This window comes from Oncorhynchus nerka, linkage group LG14 (genome assembly GCF_034236695.1).
Source record: "Oncorhynchus nerka isolate Pitt River linkage group LG14, Oner_Uvic_2.0, whole genome shotgun sequence".
Lineage (NCBI taxonomy): Eukaryota > Metazoa > Chordata > Actinopteri > Salmoniformes > Salmonidae > Oncorhynchus > Oncorhynchus nerka.
In genome coordinates this window covers 44,632,031-44,648,555 of record NC_088409.1, presented here as the reverse complement: position 1 = coordinate 44,648,555, position 16,525 = coordinate 44,632,031, and the positions used below count along the sequence as shown (strand labels likewise).

The 16,525-nt window shown below is 43.2% G+C and overlaps 1 protein-coding gene across 1 annotated transcript in view; it reads right to left on the bottom strand.

Annotated features, from left to right (window-relative positions):
* Window positions 1-16,525, bottom strand: part of LOC115141202 (mannosyl-oligosaccharide 1,2-alpha-mannosidase IA-like) — a 240,448-nt gene that overhangs the window by 109,787 nt on the left and 114,136 nt on the right. Inside the window, exon 2 of the mRNA XM_029679931.2 lies at window positions 6,926-7,022. Within this exon, the coding sequence (XP_029535791.2) occupies window positions 6,926-7,022 (97 nt within the window). The remainder of the gene's footprint in view (window positions 1-6,925; window positions 7,023-16,525) is intronic.

Below are 16,525 nucleotides of genomic sequence, written 5' to 3'. Positions count from 1 at the left end.
ACTATAGTTTGTTAACAAGAAATTTGTGGAGTGGTTGAAAAACAAGTTTTAATGACTCCAACCTAAGTGTATGTAAACTTCCAACTTTTTTTTATTAGAATGTAACTTCTCCTAAGAAACGTCAAACTACAAATGTGGGTGATTGTGGCTGCGATGAATACATTACACACACACAGGTTTGTTTTACTATCCTTGAGGACAAACTATTGATTCCCATTCACAAGCCTATTTTCCCAATCCCCTAACCCTTAATAATCTTTTACTGCAGTGGGCTAAATCAGGGTCACACAGAGTGTTTCTTGGTAGTCAACCAAATGTACTTTGAAACAAAAGTATACACCTCACACACATGGTTATGGGCTCAAAAAAAGAATGCACCTGGTACCATGTCAGGTGTACTGTGGAGTTGAAATGTATTCAATTTGAAGTTTGCATCCCGATATTACACTATATATACATCACAGAGGACTGAAATATAACAGAACTGTTTGACATAGAAACAACAGATTTTCGGCATTTAATTAAAAAAAAATAATAATTATGAAATTATGAAAAACATTCTACCAATTAGGCCACTAGAGGGCACTTTGGTCATTCAACTGCAGGAAAGGGCTACCCTAAACCTAATTGTAACCCTAACCCCTAAGCCTAAAATAGCCTTTTTCCTTGTGGGGACCAGCGAAATGCACACATTTGTCTGAAATGTCCTTGTTTTACTATCCTTGTGAGGACTTCTGGTCCCCAAGGACAGCAAAACCAAAAACACATACGCACACACACACACACACACAAGCTAATCTGCCAGTGTGACACATTATGTCTCTCCTTTACCAGTCAAAGGCATGAAGAACAACATTTCTCAAACCACATTAAAGATTAAACCAACCTTCCATACTATCATAGGGATTTCAATTCCATCACAGATCCAGTTTCAATGTGTCTTGATTGAGTATGTCAACATCATTCTTCGATTGTACTCGGCATATCAACAGCACTCATTTCTTTTCTTTAAGCATCCGGCCATGACACATTTAGATGACTTGTTGTCCAATTAGCCTTGTCTGTGTAAATAGATGTCTGTCAAATATACCAAAACTAACAAAGAACCATCTGAGGCTCAGAGACCAAATTAAACGTGATAGCCAATAAAGGCATATCCATAAACAACAGAAAAGACCGTCAAATGTATCACACGGAATAAGGTTTTGAAGACATAAGAAAGCTCATGAAATATTATTATTACATTTTCTACACATATTTAACCCATAAACCCATACCCTTCATACTTCCATTAATGTGTATGGGTTACCTTCAGACGAGTCCCGTGACACTTGTAACGCCATTGTGTCCGAGAGTCTCTTTCCATAGACTGGTCCTAATAGTTTTGTAGGCCAAACCGTTCGGCCGCTACAGACGTTTTCGTGAGAAGACCGATTTTCAGAATATCTCCTGGTCTGACAAATAGAGCTGCAGCTCTTCCTCTTTCCACCACAGATGCGAAAGGGCAACACAGGCGGATGCAGTGGATTGAGTTGCAGCCTCTGCAAAAACAAAACAGATACACTATACATGCAAAAGACTGTGGACAGCCCTTCAAATTAGTGGATGTGTCTATTACCAGCCACACCCATTGCTGACAGGAGTATAAAATATTTTGTCGGGAGTTTCATGAAATGGGTTTCCAAGGCCGAGCAGGGTAAATCTAACCTGTCTCACGACGGTCTAAACCCAGCTCAAGTTCCCTATTAGTGGGTGAACAATCCAACTAATTTTGCTTCACAATGATAGGAAGAGCCGTCATCGAAGGATCAAGCCTAAGCTCACCATGCACAATGCCAAGTGTCGGCTGGAGTGGTGTAAAGCTCGCCGCCATTGGACTTTGGAGCAGTGGAAACGTGTTCTCTGGAGTGATGAATCAAGCTTCACCATCTGGCAGCCCGACAGACTAATCTGAGTTTGGCGGATGCCAGGAGAACGCCAGCTGCCACAATGCATAGTGCCAACTGTATAGTTTGGTGGAGGAGGAATAATGGTTGGGGGCTGTTTTTCATGGTCGGGCTAGGCCCCTTAGTTCCAGTGAAGGGAAATCTTAAAGCTACAGCATACAATGACATTGTAGATAATTCTGTGCTTCCAACTTTGTGGCAACAGTTTGGGGAAGGCCCTTTCCTGTTTCAGCATGACAATGCCCCCGTGCACAAAGGTAGATCCATACAGAAATGCTTTGTTGAGATTGGTGTGGAAGAATTTGACTGGCCTGCACAGAGCCCTGACATCAACCCCATCGAACACCTTTGGGATGAATTGGAACGCTGACTGCCAGCCAGGTCTAATCGCCCATCGCCAGTGCCCTACATCACTAATGCTCTTGTGGCTGAATGGAAGCAAGTCCCCGCAGCAATGTTCCAACATCTAGTGACAAGCCTTCCCAGAAGAGTCAATAGACTCTCAAGGATTAATCAGCAGGTCTAAGTAAACAGTGATTGAAGCTCGTACAACTACGACAACTGCTTCAGCATTCAACAATGTGATATGACATTCATGATTCAACTTGACTTTTAAATATTTTTTTTTTTACATTAGATACACCTATGATTACAACTAGGAGTTAGAGATTATGCTGCCACTTATCCTTCCCTATATTTCAAGCTGAGCATTAGAACAACATAAAAGTGTGTATAATACGTGTAGAATAATCATGAAATCACTTGTTCTTGCCTGGTTCCTGTCATAGGCCACTTTGTGTAGTGTTACCTGCTTATCATTCTGAAAGTTATAGCAAATATGTGTGGGTCTTGGGAAAAAAATGTTAATAAGGAATTTTAATGATGAAATGCTTTTAAAAAGATGTAAATGAGGTGGTGTTGGTCAGAACAAATCAATGTACTGTCAACTCCCACGTGAAGTGCACTCCCACACATAAACACAAGAGCCTTCAGCACTTAGACTTCTACTGTGCCATTACTCGCCCACAACTTTGTGAAAAATGTGAGAATGAACTTGCACTAAAATCCTCGGTATCCTCTCTCTGTAGTTGTCCAGCAGCACTTACAACCTTTTCATGGGCAAAGAGGGGAAAGCGTGATGTCTTAAAACCGTGAATCATAAAGAGAGAAGGAAAACAGAGAAGAAAAAGGAGGATGCAGAGAAAGAGGATGAGGAGAGAGAAGAGAGGCAGCAGCAGATGGGTTCTACCTCTCGATCAGGGGCGTCGTCTGTGTCTGGAGTGAGAGAGAGAGAGAGAGAGCAGGAGGGACGTTCCAGTGACTCTTCAGCATATTTACAACATGCTTGTGACAAGTAGGCTAACTGACGATCCAATCTCACCCCCGTCTCTGTTTAGTCATGGGATTAAATTAAAAGAACACAGCATCCAATTTCACACCTGGCTTCCTCCAACGTAGCACTCCTCCAGCACAGTGTGACAGTCACCCACAGGACAACCTCTCGCCTCTCCCTTCCCACATGTTCGTCAGTATTAGTAAACGGGGCGTGGAGAGAGAAAACCATGTCAGATTTCCAACGGAATGGAAGTTAATTTGCTTAGTGGGATTAGCGATATTGGGTTGAAGTAGTAAGCCGATCTCTTTCCCCAGAGACTTGAAAGAATAGACACAATTTTGAGAGACAAATTTACTGATGACTGATTTCGATAAGCTATCTGGCTGATCAGTATAGGGGATATTTATTTCACAGAGGCTAATTACGTTACTCAGATAAAGGAAGCAATTAAATGATAAACACCAGTAGGAATTTGGTGACCTCTAACCTCTAATAGCTGCTGTCTGTGTCATTTCTACATTTCACTGCATAATGGTACCTTAAGTGGTACTGTGTAATTAGGTAGAGCAACAATTTCAATACTATTTAGAAGATTTAAGATCTTCCCATGTGTTAGGTCTACAAAGCTGCTTTAAAATAGAATGTACTGTCACGACTTCCGCCGAAGTCGGCTCCTCTCCTTGTTCGGGCGGCGATCGACGTCATTGGCTTTCTCGCCATCGCCGCTCCTTTTTTTCATATATCCATTTGTCTTGTCTTGTTTTCATTTCCCCAAGCAATCTACTTGTATTTAACCCTCTGTTTCCCATCATGTTTTGTGTGTAATTGTTTTCATGTCTTGTGATGTTCGTTTAGCGCTTTACTTTACTGTTCCGTTTTTTGAGTGCGTTTCTTTTGTTGTGCTCCCGGTTTGAAACTATAATATAGTTTCATACTCATTCTCTGCTCTCCTGCACCTGACTTCGCCTTCATACACATCTTTACATGTACAGATATTTCTTTAAAGGACCTTTCAGGCAGCTACCATAAAGGTTCTTTACCAGAATGATCATAATGATAACCCATACACAGATGGTTACTTACAGATGTAACATTTTAATTTGAGTCAATTTGCTACTGGAGGAAAATAATCCTGCAGAAAAAGGAAATGTGAATTTGTCACGTAGAGTAGGACAGAAGGCTATACTGGAAAACCTAACCTCTATCACGTAGAGCAGGCCAGAAGGCTATACTGGAAAACCTAACCTCTATCACGTAGAGTAGGACAGAAGGCTATACTGGAAAACCTAACCTCTATCACGTAGAGCAGGCCAGAAGGCTATACTGGAAAACCTAACCTCTATCACGTAGAGTAGGCCAGAAGGCTATACTGGAAAACCTAACCTCTATCACGTAGAGCAGGCCAGAAGGCTATACTGGAAAACCTAACCTCTATCACGTAGAGTAGGCCAGAAGGCTATACTGGAAAACCTAACCTCTATCACGTAGAGTAGGCCAGAAGGCTATACTGGAAAACCTAACCTCTATCACGTAGAGTAGGCCAGAAGGCTATACTGAAAAACCTAACCTCTATCACGTAGAGCAGGCCAGAAGGCTATACTGGAAAACCTAACCTCTATCACGTAGAGCAGGCCAGAAGGCTATACTGGAAAACCTAACCTCTATCACGTAGAGTAGGCCAGAAGGCTATACTGGAAAACCTAACCGCTATCAAAATAAAAAAGATGGCGGAACCGCAAAAGTTATTCTGTGCTTCAGGGTGTTTATTTACAAAGTGATTCCGGAACAAAAACAAAACAACAGTACTGCCATCAAATATATACCTTATGGGACAGCTAAAAACAATGCTGCCCCATTCACAGCTCAATCCATAATGGCCTCTCCATGAACTGAAAGAGAGGCCCCTTTTGTAGGGCTAGCCCCTCCCCTCAGAACAATTAACCCTAATTAATTAAGCAATTACCTCGTCAAACCTACATTTCCATTAATTAAACGTACTAAAGTATATACATTGCAACATGTTTATGAAACAATATCACAACATAACAGTTACAAAATGACATCACTACTGACAGTGTCTTTCAATATGCACATTTACATTAATGAGCCATTTGGGACAGGCACTACAAAGTCAGCCCAATTCCCTTAGCTTGGGTCCTTATCCAGCATACCCGGAAGCTACAGAGATGGAGAGAGGAACAGAACAAACACACAACGCGCTCATCCATAACATCGATACGTAAAATACATATTGCTCGTATTAAATATGAACATTGACATAAGTGTGAAATGTACGTACTAAGACAGAGAAGTTAACTTGTGTGTCGACCCACATTGTTACCTTATCTGATAATGGAGCAGGGAGGAGTGATGAATGTGTGCGAGCGTTAAAGAACCAAATGCTGCCCGCGGCCAGTGACGGACTTCTACGTCACAGAATTATTATGTGGATTGTGATGAATTGACATTTTAGCAGGGGTTGATACATTTTTCGTCAGGGAAAATCCGGTTTGAACTTTCAAAATGGAAATGGCTAACTTTAGAAGCCTTTTAAAACCTCAAATACACTCCAAGTTTTAAATGTCCTGCAGGTTGATCAAATTAAATCCTACATCTGTAGGGCTATGAAATACAACCGGATATCATGCAAAGGGTTGGATAAGGTCCCTTTTGTCGGTCTTAATTCCAACACATGGGGAGAGAAGGCTGAGTTATCACCCGATTTGCATAATGCATGACATTTACATGAATACTACAGTACCGTCACATTTACATGAATACTACAGTACAGTCACATTTACATGCATGTTCCATTTGGAAGACACATTATTGTATTACTACGACACGATGAGAGAGAACGAAGAGATGCCATCAAACCTCGGAGAGAAAGGTTAGCATTGTCTCACATAATGGCCTCAATACTCCACAATCCAAGTAGACAGGATGTGGATGAACTCAGTCGTGTCAGACAGACAAACCCAATCCTCATTAAAAGCTGATCACACTTTTATTAAAAGCTTTATCACAGGATATCCTGTCGCTCAAATGTGTGTGTGTGTGTGTGTGTGTGTGTGTGTGTGTGTGTGTGTGTGTGTGTGTGTGTGTGTGTGTGTGTGTGTGTGTGTGTACGTGTCATTAGGGACCTGAGGAACCTTCTGGTACCATGTCCGATTAATGCCCACACAATGACAAGGTGGTATAAAGGCTGCTGGGACAGATCACAGTCTGATGGACCCGGAAAGAACCATTCTGACAGGTGGGTTCATACACACCGACAAGTGGAAATGCACATAACATGCACTGGTAGTCAGGAAGCCTATGGCAGGCCTTTTCCACCTACAGTACAACCATATGCAACACATCAAAGATGATTCAATAATGGTCGCCAGGGGATCCGCAACCTGCACGTCTCTAAAATGTTGACGAGCGAAGAATACCTTCCACAATGAGAACATTCTCTTCTATGAGTGATTAGCATTAATGAAAACTCTTTGACCTAGAGGTCGACTAAGACCCACAGACAATTGTGTGTCCATGACTGCAGACCATTTGACTGTTTTTGATAAAGACCGTAAGACCTTCACGAGCAGCTCATTGAGGGCATATGGGGCTTTTGAGCCTGGGGCCACAAAACACCACTCACCAAACATGTTCCCAATGTGGCCATTCCTGGTCAGGGGCCGTAGCTCATTCTTGCCCCAGGCAAAGCTCTTGTAGTTGTCCCAGGCAAACTTCATCATCTGAAACACAAAAACAGGCGACGGGGTTAAGGACACAGGTCAGTCACTAAACTGATGGCCTTAATTAAACTGGAATGGTGGCCTGCAGCAATGTCAATTATGGAATATTGATTTGCTGTGGATTTAACACAGGCACGCAATTATCACACACACAATATTTTTTAAACATTTTTTTTATTTAACTTTAGCAAGTCAGTTAAACAAATTCTTATTTAAAATGACGGCCTACCCTGGCCAAACCGACGACACGGGGCCAATTGTGCGCCGCCATATGGGACTCCCAATCACAGCCGGATGTGATTCAGCCTGGATTCAAACCAGGGACTGTAGTGGCACCTCTTGCACTGAGACGCAGTGCCTTAGACCGCTGCACCACTCGGGAGCCCAATTGAATCATTATGGCTGGAAGAGCCCATGCTTGATCGATCCATCGCTGCCTCGAGCGACACGTTTATAATTAGCTCGGTAGAATCTGAAGGGGAAGTTAGTTGACGTCCATCAAACGAATGCATAAATTCATGACTGGGCAGACACTGACAGCAGCCGAGGCAATGTTTCAGGCAACGTTCCTGTTTGCTCTCAAGGAGCCGATGAACATAGAGGATTTATTTGTTAATACGTACATTTTGTTTTGATGTTGAGTAAAGGCTATGCAAGTTTGTGCTCGGTGTGGCTGTGGCTGAGCTTGTAACTTTCCTGGACTTTCTGGCAACTATGATGCAGACAAATCACCGCAAAGTCTGTCATAGCTTTTTTTTTTTTCCTGCAGTGAAAATACAGTGTACTATCAACGAGCATAAGAATATTAGTAGCATTTGATCTTCTGAATATTAATCAATCATGATTAATGATATACTGATATACATGTAAATATTGAAACAAAAGCATAATTCCTGCATCCTGTAAATCTCCCACTGAGGTAATTAGCTAACCACCACACCACCCCAGCATGTCAGAATTTGATGCGGTTGACTGACACACCAGGAATTGTTTTTTCCCCCCCAGAGGCGCAGTAGTAATATGATGTGAGTTCTATCATTAATACTGCATGAGCCTGTGGTGGTCTCCAGAGGTTAATTGAGAGCAGGCGAGCAGCATTCATCTTAGGCCAAGACACACATGCAACTTAATATACTGAACAAAAATAAATGCAACATGTAAAGCGTTGGTGCAATGTTTCATGAGCTGAAATGAAAGATCTCAGAAATGTTTCATGTGCACAAAAAGCTTATTTCTCTCGAATTCTGTACACATTATTCTATGAGAGTGTTCTCACATATAACAGCCTCCGTAACAGAGAGGGAAGACGCATTCTTTAGATCTGAAAGCTCTAGCAACTGATGAAAAAAGGGGTCAAGGTTCAAGAAAGGTTGAGAGCCGAGCTGGTGCTACCTGGGCTAGTGAGTTATGGCAGCTCAGCTCGGCTTACATCAGTGAAGGCCGGGTTTTCAGTGACCACGAGAGCAGAGTGAACGGTAGAAACAGGCAGAAACAACAACATCCTGCCTTGTGGCCTAAATGCAGGTTTACACACACTTTCACAAACACACACGCTTGCTCACCCATCCACACACACAGGGATGCAACAGTTACCACAGGTGCACACTCACTGTCATTGTTGAGCCTTTGCAGAATAGTCGTCCCAGCCAATTTGAGTGGGCGTCGTTTCAAAAGAAGCTTTCTCGCCTTGAGATATGCCAATATTAACACAAATCATTTATGCAGGACCGCATCCAGTGAAAGTAAGGAACTAGCTTGAGACATGATTTGGGGATTAGCATCAAGGATATTGATGGTGAAAATTTGTTTGCATGGCAATAACTCCAGCCAGGGCCAGAAAGACGAGCCTAGTTTACAATATCAGACAAAATCAATTTCCTCAGAGCAAAGGATTCAGGTTTCAGTTGAAATACACTTTTTATTTTTTATTTTTTATAAAACGCTCGTCTTGCTCCACTCCCCAGGGATAGAAAGTATAATGGAAAACATGACTTTGACATAAATGCCGGGGTTTGGTAAACGTTTGAACTCTGTGTTCACTTCATCTGGACTGGGGAAGCTCTGCAGTTTAAGCACAAAATAACTGAGTGTGTCGTGATTGCAGAATGCAACCTGTGCAGAATGAGAAACCAAAGCCCGAAATATCCCGGGGAATAATGCAAACTTGCCAGATGCTGTGTTTTCAGTTGTAATATTCAGGTCCAGTGATATAGTAATAGTCCAGTGATATAGTAATAGTCCAGTGATATAGTAATAGTCCAGTGATATAGTAATAGTCCAGTGATATAGTAATAGTCCAGTGATATAGTAATAGTCCAGTGATATAGTAATAGTCCAGTGATATAGTAATAGTCCAGTGATATAGTAATAGTCCAGTGATATAGTAATAGTCCAGTGATATAGTAATAGTCCAATATAGTAATAGTCCAGTGATATAGTAATAGTCCAGTGATATAGTAATAGTCCAGTGATATAGTAATCCATACAGAAATGGTCAAATACATAGAACAATAGATAACATGCTCACTCAGATTATTTCTCAAAAGTAGTTGGGTGCCGAATCCTCGTAGTAAATATACTTCTATGTAACGCAGCCAGATTAGAGCGCTCTCTGCTTGTTTACTCGAATGTCAATCAAAGCCTTTTCCCTAACTGCTACTCCCCACTGTTTCCCCAGTGGCTCTAGCAGACAGCTGGATGTGATGCTCCACACAAACTGTAGATGCAACATGCATAGAGATCATTATTGATGGCTCCACACCAGTGGAGAAGGAGGAGGACACAGGCCTGTATAATTATATCCCCTGACAATGTTGTGATTAGTAAGGCGGTGTGAGATGACCAGGGTCAGAGGACCGCCAGGATCACAGGACTAACATGCCATGATCATCAGCAGCAGCACACACACACATACACCTAATCACACACACACACAATCAGAGACCACACCAATCGATAGCACCCACTATAGCCCTAGCACGCTTCCACCCAGACAACCTTTCTAGGAGAGCAAATGGATGGGGGCAAACTGTTGCCAGGGGTAAATACGCTAGACACACAGTGTCGGTCGTAACTGCCCTTTGGCTCATTCATTGGCTGGTTCTTGGGGAAAGCAGTTCAATAGCAGCCAGTGATTAAAATGAATCACACATTTATCAGAATGCAATTTGCCAATTCCATTCCCTGACGTCGGAAGTCAATGCTTTCCAACCTGACTCTCGAGGATTTTCGCACGACAACACTCGACATGAAAAACAAGATGGCTTAGAGCGCTTCAGTGAATATGCTTACACCAAACAGCTTTATCAAAATCTCCAGGGAAAGATGCAATATCACCGGTTTTCCTCGTAGCAAATACAACAACATGATGAGCAAAGAAAATCATTACAAAGACATTTGTGTTTTCCTTCCATTAATGAGAAAACTCACTGTCTGATCATTCGACGAAAGGCGCTGAAAGACTTTAGGTTTTCCAATCCAAATCAGCTGTAAATAAGCAGCAGCTGTAGATAAGATAAGCCTGGTATGGGGTCCATTTCAGGACACCCTCAGCCTCAAGGAGTGTTGGAGATTGACACAAAAAGGGGTGAGACTTGAGGCTGAGGGTAGCCTAAAATGGCTACCGTTACTCTAGGTCACAACTAGTAAGGTCTCTCCTCTGTGAAGGGTTAAAAGAGCAGAATATTGACCAGCAGGAAATACAATGAGCCCCTAGTGTGTAAACCACTACCTCAGGAGCAGGTGAAAATAATGGGCAGCCATTAATAACTGTCTGCTGGTCCTCTTCAGCCTATCAGCCCAGCACGGTTTCTCAGCAGGGCACACACACTGGCCTGTCTTTACTCAGCTCTGGACAGACAGCATGGCATGCAGGGAAGAACTAGGGCTTCTAGAGCAAGGCACACATAGAGAAAGTGACAACAGGACTTTTAACCATATGGTTTTTCCTGAACTAAGTCTGGGCAATAGATTGAACTGGCACCGAATGTCCTTAAGGCAAAAATGATATGGTGTCCATATTAGGACAGCCTCAATCCCAAAGACCATATACACCTTCTCTTCAATTTGTTCCAGTATGCACCAATCAACAGTTTGCTGCAGAGACAACATTTCGAGAGCTTGTGACTATAAGGTTCCATCTGCAAAAAGTTGTTTCTGAGACAATTGGCTTTAAAGTTCCGAACCCTCATTGGTTTGAATGGTGTATTCTTTTGGATTTAACTATATGAATTGGGGTATTTAGAGTAATACACTCAACAAAAAAAGAAACATAAATTTTTCAGGACCCTGACTTTCAAAGATAATTCAAAAAATCCAAATAACTTCACAGATCTTCATTGTAAAGGGTTTAAACAATGCTTGTTCAATTAACCATAAACAATTAATGAACATGCACCTCTGGAACGGTTATTAAGACACTAATAGCTTACAGACGGTAGACAATTAAGGTCACAGTTATGAAAACTTAGGACACTAAAGAGGCCTTTCTACTGACTCGGGAAAAACCCAGAAAGAAAGATGCCCAGGGTCCCTGCTCATCTGCGTCAACGTGCCTTAGGCATGCTGCAAGGAGGCATGAGGACTGCAGATGTGGCCAGGGCAATAAATTGCAATGTCCGTACTGTGAGACGCCTAAGACAGCGTTACAGGAAGACAGGATGGACAGCTGATCGTCCTCGCAGTGGCAGACCACGTGTAACAACATCTGCACAGGATCGTTACATCCGAACATCACACCTGCGGGACAGGTACAGGATGGCAACAACAACTACCCGAGTTACACCAGGAACGCACAATCCCTCCATCAGTACTCAGACTGTACGCAATAGGCTGAGAGAGGCTGGACTGAGGGCTTGTAGGCCTGTTGTAAGGCAGGTCCTCATCAGACATCACTGGCAACAACGTTGCCTATATGCACAAACCCACCATCGCTGACCAGACAGGACTGGCAAATAGTGCTCTTCACTGATGAGCCGCGGTTTTGTCTCACCAGGGGTGATGGTCGGATTCGCATTTATCGTCGAAGGAATGAGCGTTACACCGAGGCCTGTACTCTGGAGCGGGATTGATTTGGAGGTGGAGGGTCCGTCATGGTCTGGGGCGGTGTGTCACAGCATCATCGGACTGAGCTTGTTGTCATTGCAGGCAATCTCAATGCTGTGCATTACAGGCAAGACATTCTCCTCCCTCATGTGGTACCTTTCCTGCAGGCTCATCCTGATCCTCCAGCATGACAATGCCACCAGCCATACTGCTCGTTCTGTGCGTGATTTCCTGCAAGACAGGAATGTCAGTGTTCTGCCATGGCCAGAGAAAAGGCCGGATCTCAATCCCATTGAGCATGTCTGGGACCTATTGGATCAGAGGGTGAGGGCTAGGGCCATTCCCCCAAGAAATGTCCGGGACCTTGCAGGTGCCTTGGTGGGAGAGTGGGGTAACATCTCACAGCAAGAACTGGCAAATCTGGTGCAGTCCATGAGGAGGAGATGCACTGCATTACTTAATGCAGCTGGTGGCCACACCAGATACCGACTGTTACTCTTGACTTTGACCCCCCCCCCTTTAAATCAGGGATACATTATTCCATTTCTGTTAGTCACATGTCTGTGGAACCTGTTCAGTTTATGTCCCAGTTGTTTAATCTTTTTATGTTCATACAAATATTTACACATGTTAAGTTTGCTGAAAATAAACGCAGTTGACAGTGAGAGGACGTTCATTTTTTTTTGCTGAGTTAATTTCGGTAGAGAACATTGAACAGATCAAGGATAGAACCTTATAGTCCCAAGCTCTCGATTTGCTTAATCACCTATTTGCACAAACAAAAACTGTCAAGGCACGGACCCTCACACATTATTGATAAAAGTGGGGCATATGGGCTCCAAGGTGATTCATACCTTATCCTTATTATGAATTATTCATCATCACGGCACAACAACAAAATGCTAGCAGAACAACAAGCTTGAACGTTTGTATTGAGAGAGCCTGTAAGGTCATGTACCATATGGAGAGGATTGAGAGCTTGGTGGTCATTAATATAGACCAGGTCTGTTGTGTTAGCATGGACACACAACAGTAGCTCTGAACAAACCCTGTGTACCCCTGTAGCAGGGTTTTAACACACAGCTTAGCAGCAAACCAGTCTTTTTTTACTGTATCTAATATAGAATGTTGCTATATATAGTGTAATCCATACATTATCCAATTTTGGATAATGTATCCGAATGTATTCATTCCTAATGCTTTACTCACAATACTCACATACATTTCCATTACATGAAAAGAGATTAGGACAAGCGTATCAAGCCTATTTCGGCTAAAGAGAGCTTTTATTTTTGATTGGAGAAGCAGTGCATCACCTTGGAAATGTATCAACGGCATTGAACGTCATTTTTAGAAACCCAATTGGTGCTTCCAGTGTGGATTGGATCACTGAGCTGTTGCGTAACAAACACGCGATCGAAAAAACATGGCATCGGCAGCTGGGCAGGGACCAACGTGGACAGTCGGCCACCCAGAAGAGGTAGAGAGAGAAAAGCCCGGGCTTCGACTGGCAAGGCGCAACGCTTTGTAGCTTTTTACGGATGCCTAATTATGGCAGATCTCCCGCTTAGCCAGCACAGTGAGGGTCCTCGTCACAATGATATTTAATCGATACCTCCCTGGTTATGTGAGACCCTTCAAAGTGCCTGGTATTAAATTATAAATCCCTCTGCATCGCAAAGAGTGAAAGAGGGCACACACTTTTAGCAGGCATTCAGGACACACCTACAGAGAGTTAGCATGTATGGAACGGTGGAGATGGAGGGAGGGCTAAATCAATGAGCAGGATACTACTTCTTTGGCAGAGGGTAAGACTGTAGGAAAGGAAGGAAAACGTACAGTATGGTACACCCGTCAGTATTCGTCAGCGTGAAAGCTGTACACTGAGAGAGAGAGAGAGAGAGAGAGAGAGAGAGAGAGAGAGAGAGAGAGAGAGAGAGAGAGAGAGAGAGAGAGAGAGAGAGAGAGAGAGAGAGAGAGAGAGAGAGAGAGAGAGAGAAGATGGAAGGCGGGAGTGAGGGATGACGCATAGACTGATTAAAGAGGGAAAAACTGAAGTAACGGCCATCCAGAAGTCAGTGAGGGGAGAGGAGTTTTCTTTAGAGAACAGAAGGTACTGTACACCCGTGTAAACACCCTTGCTATTGCAGACTTAACGGCACTGCATAGGGAAGAGAATAAGGATACAGTGGGTTAACCACTTCAACCGTGCAGGCTAAGATAGCTCCCACCTCACCTCCATGCAGTTACATGTGTGTATCGCTTCAAGAGGGGTTTTGCCTTCACTATTAAGCCCAATATCTTGAGGTGAACATTATAGTGAAGCGTAAACCCAACCTGCACTGCTCTCCTGTCTACTCCACACCTTCCTCAAACCATTCTGCCCAGCAACAGGGTAGACTTGTCTGATATGAAAAGCAATGGTCTGTGAATGGCCAAGGTCTGAGAGCTTGAGCCTATTCAGTCCCACGGGCAAGTGCTCAGTCGGTTGGAGCATGTTGCCGGAGGAGACATCAAGGTTGTCAGTTACACTTCCACTTCACATATGTTGCAATAATACCTGCTATGTGATAATAAGTCATTGAATGAGATACATGTACGTGAGATGAACACATTGTAGTAGCAGTAGAAGTAACAAGTGGGTTCTCAGGGGATGAATAAAGGGAGGAATAAGTGCTAGCCTATTCCACACTGATACCCACAAGACAGCGTCAGTCAGGCAATCATCTACCCGACGTCTTAATCCTCCATCTCCCACAAAGCTGTCAATCAAACCATCATCCCGCTCTTCCTCCCAGTTAGAACGGTACAGTTCCCACCCCGTCTCATTTTGACACCCACTGCTCCCAGCGGGAATGCCGCATTATTTAAAATGTTTAAGAAAAACGGAGGTGAGAAAAATCCCCAGACGTATCAATCCCCACTCTGACATGTTTCAATGTTCTATGTCGGGCTTCTTGCCATACATCCTCATTTGGAGGGAAAATGCGAGAAAGGGGGAAAAAACTGTGCACGTGCATTATCGGAAGCTTGAAATAGATAAACAAAAGCGTGTGGAATGTGGCGATTCATTGTGTTTCTTCACACACACACACACACACACACACACACACACACACACACACACACACACACAGCAATCCCTCACAGCTCATTGTGCAAGGCAACCATTTAGAAGTCACTTTCTTTAATCACACTCAAGTGCTGAACAGACAGTATTCAAACCCTGACAAGGCCGTGCACAATGAGAGGGACTCTGATCTCTGAAGACTCCAATGCCAAGCTACCCTGTCTCCAGCAGTATCTGTCTCTCTCTGTCTGTGTATCTTTCTTTTTTATTATAATCATGTTGATTCTCTGTTTGGTTCTCTATTTCTACCATGGTTTTCTCTCTCTCACGGGATTAACTCACTCACTCACTCACTCACTCACTCACTCACTCACTCACTCACTCACTCACTCACTCACTCACTCACTCACTCACTCACTATCTGTTCCTCCCTCTCTCTGGTTCTCTCTCACTAATAACTTACTTTGAAGGAACAAGAGCTGGAAAATCCCTTCCTCCAAACCCCTACAACACATTGTGAGTGACAAGGAAATTGCATTCAAGATGATGTATATAAACATTGTACTTCTACTAAGAGAGCGATTGTATTAAAACGGAACGAGGAGTAAGCCAGGGGCCTCCTCTGAGTTCCAGCACAGATGGCGTGTTAACCTCTATCTCCACGGGGCCCTCAGGAGCCGAACTGTCCCACTGGGCCTAAAGAGTACCATTAAGATTGTTAGACTGAGCACACACACACACACTCACTCACTCACACATTCTGAACACACACACAGGGCAATACTCCCTCCAGTGATCGATCGATCAGACACAGACAGACAGACAGACAGACAGACAGACAGACAGACAGACAGACAGACAGACAGACAGACAGACAGACAGACAGACAGACAGACAGACAGAGAGAGTGAGAGAGAGCACAGCTACCAGTGGAGGCTCCTCAAAGGAGGAAGGGGAGGACCATTTTATAAAAATAAAAATGTTAAAACATTTAAAAAGTTATCCTTTTTAGATAAAAGTGTATTCACTTCACAAAATAATTGATTTAAACACACTGTTTTGCAAAGGTCTACAATAGCCTCAAAAGCTAGCCGGAGGACAGCTAGCTTCAATTCTCCTCTTGGTACATTGACTTCAATACAAAACCTAGCAGGCTCTTGGTTCTCACCCCCTTCCATAGACTTACAGTTATTAAGACAACTTCCTGGGGATGTCCTCCAACCTATCAGAGCTCTTGCAGCATGAACTGACATGTTGTCTACCCAATCAAAGGAACAGAGAATGAATCTAGTACTGAAAGCATAAGCTGTATCTAGCTAGCGTTGCAGTGCATAAAATGTGGTGAGTAGTTGACTCAAAGAGAGAGAAAGACAATTGTTGAACAGTTTTC